The sequence below is a fragment of the Coptis chinensis genome, chromosome 4 (genome assembly GCF_015680905.1).
Source record: "Coptis chinensis isolate HL-2020 chromosome 4, ASM1568090v1, whole genome shotgun sequence".
Classification (NCBI taxonomy): Eukaryota; Viridiplantae; Streptophyta; class Magnoliopsida; order Ranunculales; family Ranunculaceae; genus Coptis; species Coptis chinensis.
Window position 1 is genome coordinate 1,842,254 of NC_141459.1, and position 8,682 is coordinate 1,850,935.

Below are 8,682 nucleotides of genomic sequence, written 5' to 3' on the forward strand. Positions count from 1 at the left end.
ATATAATTTTTTTATAGGTATATTCTACTATGCAAATTTATTTTTGCATTTGCAATTTTTATTTGTAAATATATGTTCACATGTAAATATAATTTTTCATGGTTATTCTACTTTGCAAATTCATTTTTGCATACGGAAATTTTTCTATATAAATATATTCTTCATACATATTCTACTATGAAAAGTTATTTTTTCATAAAACGCAAGTCTTTTTTGCTTATCGGAAAAACAACTATTAGATCTATCTCTTAATTTGCAAGATCATTGTTTTTTTTAAGTCTGCAATTGTTTGATGAATTATAGTTTATTTTATGGTTTATATCTGTTTTTTAGAACTATTTTTTTTCATGGTGTTTTGGAAAATGAAATTGGTGTCTCTTATCTGAAAAAATGAGATGTTTCTAGCATATTTAAAACTGCCCCAGTTCTTAAATTATTTTTTTGGGTGAAGTTTTCAGATCTGAAATAAAGAAAGGTGGTGAAGATGAGGCCTATTTAAGTCAATTTTCTATTTGAGTTTATTATTTTTGTTGAAAATAGGGAGGTGATTCGTTGGCAAGCGGGGGTTTTTTGTGAAACTAATTTTGATCCATGGGGGAGATTAAACTTAAAACCTGGATATTTAACCCGTAAAAATATGATGTTTGGACTTTCTGTACTGGACACCACCTTCAAGCGGGGTTTACTCTTAACGTCACAAGAGATCAAGTATAAAACAGCTTTTTACAAAGATGATCCAAAAATTTTCTATTTAAGTACTCTTCAAATTTCCATTGATGACATTCAAAGGCTAAAAACAACCCATCCATTTGCCAACCAACCAATGAACCAATAAACCAATTTCTGTACATATCCTAACTATTTGTAGGGGTTGGTGCAGAACACCAACAACTTCAAGTTGGCCTTCCAGTATCTGATAAGCAGATACTTTTCGTTCTGTGTTGGAAAACTATCACAGCAACCCCTTCTGTCGCTACCACCTACCTAAGTTCCTCTAATGAAAATGTATATTCTTTTTACCACCTACTGTATTCTCTAGGTGTTACTCAGTCACCAGAATAGCCTCGTTTGGCAGGGTTCCTTCTCATTATTCAAGGAACCCGGCTTTCAAGAAAGACGTCAGCAAACCAAGGTTTCCCTCCTTAAGTGGCACCTCCGGTGTTTTGTATTCTAACGTGTTCATATGCTTTAAGCGTATCTGAAGTAAAATTCCGTAAGGATTCGAATATTGGAATAAGACCACCCTGTAAACTACTGGAAGCAGCTTCATGGACTTGTTGGACAGCTTCCTTATGCTTTGCTTTTTCCTCTTCCAATCTCTTCCTCATGGAATCCAAATCCACCTTGAGATCATCCAATGGTGATACTCCACTTTCATTGGGAACAACGGACATGGCTGATTTCTCTGATGATGCATCTCGGTCCCGCTGTATTTTAACTTGCTCCCTGCGGAGTGTCCTAAGCCTTTTCTCAAAATCTTTGACGAGGTACTCAGCCTTGAGTCTCTGACGCTGCTCCTCGTCTTGTCTCTCCCATAGCTGGTGCAAGCTCAAAGCAAAATCGTGAATACTAGTTTCAACCTCAGTTTCAGCAAGCCTCTCTATTGCATGGTACCAATCATTGCAAACGACAAAAATGGGAGGAGCTCCCACCCTGCCTGGTGAGAAGGGCACAATCCCGTCAGCTGTTACTTCAGGCTCCTGTAGCAAGCACCTAAGAAGCCACCCATTTAAGGACTCGACATAAGCTTTCTGGGTATCTATCCAATTGCTAAAATTGGTGCACCATTTCAAGAGCTCCAACTCCAGTTCCACAGTAGCCCTCAAGCTTGAACCTCTTTGAGAAGCAGTGTTGGCCATGAGAGTGCAACTTTTGCTTTCTATTATAGCTTGGAACTGTTTCTGATGGCACTTCAGCACGAACTTCCACATTCTTATTAATCTGCAGACAAGTTCAATGAAATCATGAGCAAGGGACAGATTTAATATTTTTTTCAGTTAGATTGTCTGAGGTGCAAACTGTATATTGTATACTGAGCAAGCTTTTATGAAAAACTGGGCCTGTGGTTCAACACAAATGAAGAAAATAGTTTCGAAGGTTGACATTAAAAGCAATCATTTATTCCTGCTATGTGCAGCTAAGGATTCAACTAAGGCCACAATGAATTTTTTTATGACGACTAGCTGTTTAGGGTTGACTCTCCAACAATTACATAGTAGTGCAGAAATCAGAACTCAGAAGATGCAGTTAGCTTATATATAAACATGTACATCAAAAACTTATATACTCGCATACATTTTAGCTAAACAATCAACTAACTGAGTAAATGCACCATCTCTTGTTGACACATAAAGCCTGGGATAGGACAAGTTGGACAAATACTGCCTTGCAAGGAACAATTACAAGTCTATTGACAGACGCAACGTTGAGTTTACCAACGAATATTTGTCAGAATGACAATTTACCGTTTACTTCCCTGATCACTGCTAGTATATATTTCTCAGAATCATACTATCACAGACAATGCTACCTGCGTGTTGCAATAGCTTAAATATATGCATCTACATAAAAAACCTTATACCAAAAGCACACAGAAGAGATTAACTAGTTCATTAGTGGTCACAGTACATACCCATTAATCAACTCTGTGATCTGAGGCTGCAACTCTTCATCCCTTAACTTGTGTATCTTGCTTGCAATACCATCAACAGTTCGGAAAGCAACATCAATCTTTGCGTCTAACTTCCATATTGATGTATGAGTAGCATCAATTTTATTGGGATCTGCACCTTTAGCATCCAAACTTTTCAGTCTCTTGCACTTCTTTTCGTAGATGACCCGAAGTTTTTCTTCATCCTAAAATCACCTAAACAAATTAATCAAGAACTGGCCCAGACTGGAGTAATATCAAAGCACCTGAAGCAATAATCAGAACAGTGTAAAACAATGCAAGGGCCATGATAAAGTCAGGAATAGGACACGGATATCACCATCGATATGCTATTGGCATGGGTTGAAAGTTGAAACAAACACACAGCAAGAGTCCTACAGAGGCCATCATATAGCTTTTAAGCAGTCTAAAACTAGATGGTTCCCAGTAACTTCTTGCCCAGTACATTATGTAATTGTGCACGGTTATGGACTTTCTAGGATCATGTCTATGTAGATACTACGCCCGCAATATCATATTTATAAGTAGTTACAATCACTGATTCAAAATGTTGCATTATCAGATCTTCTCAGTCAACGCGTCTAGCTACTATAGCTGCGTTGAATAATGCCAAGTGTGATAATGCTTACATCAGAATTTCAGAATGAAATTAGTCAAATTACTGACATCTTTGTGAAAATATTAACATTTATGATTGAATTAACAGTTATGAAATTAAAAAAGCAAGCTGAAGGTTCAAGGTGTATGTACTGCAATCCATACCTTAACTTCTTTGTAAAGTTTCCTCTCCCATGCATATAATCTATCGAGCGTTGAAGAAAGGTTACCAGACTTCCTTCGGAAGTCTCCAAAATCCTCATATCCAACTTTAGACATTTTCGTCGCACTGAATGCCGCATATTTTGACCGCCTTGAAGAAGCATTTATAGATGTCAAAGTGGGAGGTGCAACCAGATTTTGGATCCTGGAAAAGATCACTGCAGAACAAACATATAAGTTTCAATCAGTGACTAAATTTCGCATGAACTTATAGATATGTCATTATTAGTAACCTCAACTCAACTAAGCTATCAGGTTCAGCAAGATATCCTTAAGTAAAGAACGAATGTAACCTGTAATTCATGAGCAGCATATACGTGTAACTAACTGCTAAAAACCAATTTACAGAAAAACACTTGGACAAGGCTCGGATGCTTGAGACACATTGACACTACCTCCACCTCATAAAATACATTAAATTCTGTAAATAAAAATGTTGTGTGAATGATTTGTAGTTTTGTACCATCTCAATACAAGACCAACAAAGTTAACTAATCAGAAAACTGGCTAGGGGTGAGGAGTCATGCTTGGATTCTTTATGACTTTGACTTTCTTCATCTCTCAGCTAGGCCATACACGATGAATACACATTGGCATCGCTTTAACACAATATAGTTATGTCAGTAATTCCTTCCTTACACTTCATATAAGATCAAACAAATAGTACACAGTATTTAAATTTTATGGAAGCAGAGGCTGACCAAGTGAAACTACTAATCAGAGGAGTAAAAAAAAAAAAAAGAGAGTAGCATCACAAAATCCTAATATGCTATTACCAAGTGATGTGTGACAATATTAACTGCATTCCTACAAATATACCTTTCAGTGCAGTAGTCCTAGGCAGATAAGGCAGCTTTCCTACTTCAAGAATCACTGCAACCTCTTTACCATAATCAGAAGCTATCTCAAATTCATCCCTGATTTCCTTAACAACTTCCTGAAGGTCCCTTGTGCCATGAGCAGATAATGTGGTCAAGCTACTTGGTTTCGAGGATTCACCATCATGGGCAGTTTCACCCCCTACTTCAAAGCTCACACCTTTCTTTGTTGTGAGTTCCTCCTCTCCTGTACTTACTGATACAATGGACTCTGTGCTGCTGCTCTTAATCTCTTTCTCCTCTACTGGTTTAAAATTATCCTTGTCTGGCGATGGTACACTTCTAGATGGCCCATTTCCAGAAGTGCCCTCGCCAAAATCCCCTCTAACATTTTCCTCCAATTTCTGCTTCTGCTTGCGAACATCTCTTGCAGGCACTTGCTTAATCTCATCTTCCAAATCAGGAATCCCCTCTCTCTGTCTCACTTCTACTGAATCTGGACTACTAGAAATTGATCCAACTCCATATCTACCCTCAGGATAATACGAGGAATACGTATTCTCGACCGATTCAAATGGATTCAGGAAGTCCCAAGTAGAGTACTGAGGCGGAGGAGGAGGGGATGGAGGAACAGCTGGACTTGGCGGCCGATTGTTTTCAGACTCTCGATAATGGTTGTAATACATATTGCGCGGTGAACCGGAACTAGTAGGCGCTTCAAAATATCCACCCCTTCCACCATACTGAGGATAACTAGAATATTGATATTCCTCGCCCATTCCACCACCATACTGAGGTACACTAGAGTATGGATAATCAGTCCATTGAGCTGTTCTAGTCGGCGACGACACCCTAGGATCCTCATAAATAACAGTAGGAATCGCCGTGGACGACCTTTTCATGTAAAACGAATAAGAATTCACTTTACTAGGACTAAAACCATTCTCATAGTGTGAAAAATCACCTTCAGAACTATCATGAATATGACCAGAAGAATTATCATTATCATTACCATTACCATTACCATTACCATGTATATGATCAGAAACCGAACCTGAATCAGCTTCAGAGCCAGAAGCAACAAAATGCAAGTGAGACCCATCATCGTTATCATCGTGATCATGATCAGGTGAATGCCCATGAGAGAATGTAACCGAATGGGTAAGCGAAGTCGACGAAGAAGACCCATTACTCTTCTTCTTCTTTTTACCTTCATCAGAAGGTAAAGTAAGTACAGGAGAACCAAATGTCGAACCCTCATTATCACGCATTACAATTTCTTCATCCACAAATCGACGTAAAGCATCACCAACATCTTTCAAAGATCTAAAATAAGCCATGTGAGAAGCAGCAAGTGCGTATCTATGATCACCTGCTGCTTTAATTAACTCTTTTCTTTCTCTACACAGTGTTACTAATGGTAAATCATCTACTTTAGACCCTCCACAACCCATTACTACTACTTATTATTAACTTGTTCCTCGATTCTTCAAAAACTAGCCCATTCATTCTCAGATTCTCTTCTCATTAATAATCCAATAATAATAATTTATAAGTTCTGATGTTAAATAAGAATTAAAACTGAAAATCTGACCGTTGAAAAATTGTGTGAATGATTATTTTGATTCGTCCTCATTTCCATCCATGCGAGATTGGGTCTATTTTTTTGGTGATGGGGTGTTGGGTCTCGTGTCAGGGTTTTTGGGTTTATTTAATCATTAAACTAAAAAAAAAAAATATCGTGGGGGACTCCGCCATATTTTGAAACGGAATGGAGTGGACCACCGTTCGTAATCATCATTCATTATGCAAAAAAACACATGTGTGAGTATAACTAACAATTTTCACTGCACAAGTTTCAATGATGAGCAGGAAATTGACACGTGGAATTTTGTATTTACGAGAATAACCTTTTTTTTGTTTTGATGTTGATGGTTAAAGGGAGATGGCCAGAAAGATGAGGTGGGCTAACCAATTGAGGACTGAGGACTAGGCTCTTTTTTGAATTCCTCCTAGTCTAGCTTTTGGGGTACATAAAAGTCTTCTCCTAAGAATGCTTCTTTAAATAAAGTTTGACAATGTTTTGATTATGATGTTTGATTACCTGATAGAGTGTTAGGACTAATTAACACCAATTTCTTATGGTCTCAAAATGTGTTGGAATTGTCCAGATTACAAGTCTAAAACTGTGCTTTTGGTCTGATTAAGGACTACTTTTTGGTTGTTTGTTCTTTTTAAGCATGTGGTATTGAACAGGTGATCAGGTTATCATTTGTGATTTTGTGTAGTTGTTACGGTCCCCGCGAGTAGTGGCTACGGCACGTGAATTCAGAAGTGCACCAAACCCCTCGCTTACGAACTTGCGATGAAGATTCCTAAATAGGAGACAACAATGGACGGGCAATTGTAGCTCAAAATAAGCAAAATGCACATCATAGATGCTGTTGAAGTGAGTCGATGCCCCACTGGGGCCATACAGATTAGGGCTGGAAATGGAATGGATTTGGATCAGATTCTCACTCAAAACTCTTACCATATTTGGATTCATCTAGATTTGGGTTGGATTTCGGATATCTATATCTATTAAAAAACACTAAAAAATACACTATTTTAATGATTTTTATATATAAATATAAGATATAAATTAATTTTTAGGCATCAAAATATAAATCTTGTTAAAATAATTTGGATTTTTAGATATTCGGATCGGATTTTAGTCACAAACATGGAAAACCATATCGGTTAAAGGATTCGATATGGTCGGATTCGGGTCGCATCCAATACTATTTCCAGCCATAATACAGATCCCAAACAAATATTGTTTATCGTGTATTTAGGAGAATGGATTTATTGTTATTCAAAAGGGACTGGTAACTTGTAGTACATTTGTCGCCTCTAGCTCTCAGTATAATTTGCTTATATATATATCAATAAAATAAATATTTTTGCCGATAAAAAAAAAGGTTTGAGCTTAATTTGGCTACCTTGTTCACATACAAAAATCTCGTCAAAATCGTTGAAACTACAAGAAAATAGTTTGGCAGAAATACTTTTCAAGATTTTGCTTTGTTCTGCATAAATTTTGTACGTTTAGACTGTTAAAATTTCAAAATCTTGAATTATAGTCCTACCTCACAAATCCAACATCATTCGACGTCAGAGAGAGATAGTGTATTTTTAATTTTTAAAGACATTTTATGGGTTGTATGTGCATCCATATTGCTTTCATACACTTTACCAAAAAGAAATATTGCTTTCATAGTTTCATACAATCATGGCAGGGGTTTCTAGCAACAGACAATACAAGCTCTCAGACATCATTGTGTTTTAATTTTTTTAATAAGCATCAAGTTTACACTGCCACCAGACCTGATATATCACGTGCTCTCCATGCCCCACCACCATGCATTTGGTATTCTAGATTTCTTGTACATGTGTCCTTTGTGAACGCCATCCAAATGAGAGAATCCAAAATCAATATGACATCGAGCAGAGCAATCTTCACAGGACAACGACTTGGTTATCTATATGTTCCAGAACAGCTGATCTAGTATTCTAGTCTTGTTTTTCAGTGTTTGTGACTTTTGCCAAAGGATAAGATCGACCGGTCTATGATCAAACTTCCAAAGCTCTAATTTAGGGCCGCGGTATGGATACCCTGGGACTACCATTTCTTTTTGACCAATTCAAAGTATTACACCCCATAGCCAATTAGGATTTGGCTCCTAGACGGAATTAAAAAAAACACACGGTCAATCCAATACTGTGTGGGGGATTCTAATTGGCTGATTTACCCTTTAAGTTTTACTGGTGTTACTCCTCCAGTGGTGACTACCTAAACAATTAAATAACAACTAGCAAGATGCACGTGCAATGCACGCGATGTTAAAAAGAAATTGGCGAAAAGTGTAAACATAATTTTACTTCGCCATTTTTTATTAATCTTCAATTTGGGTTTTTTGGAAGCTAGCAAATTTTGGGAGAAAGCACACAATTTTTTTTTGTAGGAGAGTGTGTACGTACGTGTGTTGTGTCTTGAACTCTTAATAAATAGGCCACCTAATTATACGGGAAACCTGATTCTACTCACATGTTGTGACAATATATGAAACTTAAGGATCTCTCGATTAACAGTAGGCTAATTAATTTAGATGAAGTATAGTAAAAAAAACAGTTATAGAAAGGCACAAAGCAAAGACGCGTCTGATTCAAGTATGGAAGAGATTTAATCGATGAGTAGTAGAGTAAATGTGCATACGTGGTTGGGCACAGAATAAGCAGAGAGGCCCTTTGCGGTGTGCTAACTCTTTCCCACCGATGGGGACTTGGACCGAGAGTTCACAAATGCGTAATTGTTTTCCATAAGTAATTACC

At 37.3% G+C, this 8,682-nt stretch overlaps 1 protein-coding gene across 1 annotated transcript; it reads right to left on the bottom strand.

Moving 5' to 3' along the window:
* Nucleotides 1-720: 720 nt before the first annotated feature.
* LOC147501110 (uncharacterized) lies at nt 721-6,328 on the bottom strand. The gene is made up of 4 exons (XM_086606149.1): nt 4,310-6,328; nt 3,434-3,648; nt 2,633-2,856; nt 721-1,941 (listed from the first exon to the last, which is right to left on the bottom strand). The coding sequence occupies exons 1-4, from the start codon at nt 5,760-5,762 to the stop codon at nt 1,143-1,145; spliced, it is 2,691 nt and encodes an 896-aa protein (XP_086462275.1). The 5' UTR covers nt 5,763-6,328; the 3' UTR covers nt 721-1,142.
* Nucleotides 6,329-8,682: the final 2,354 nt, after the last annotated feature.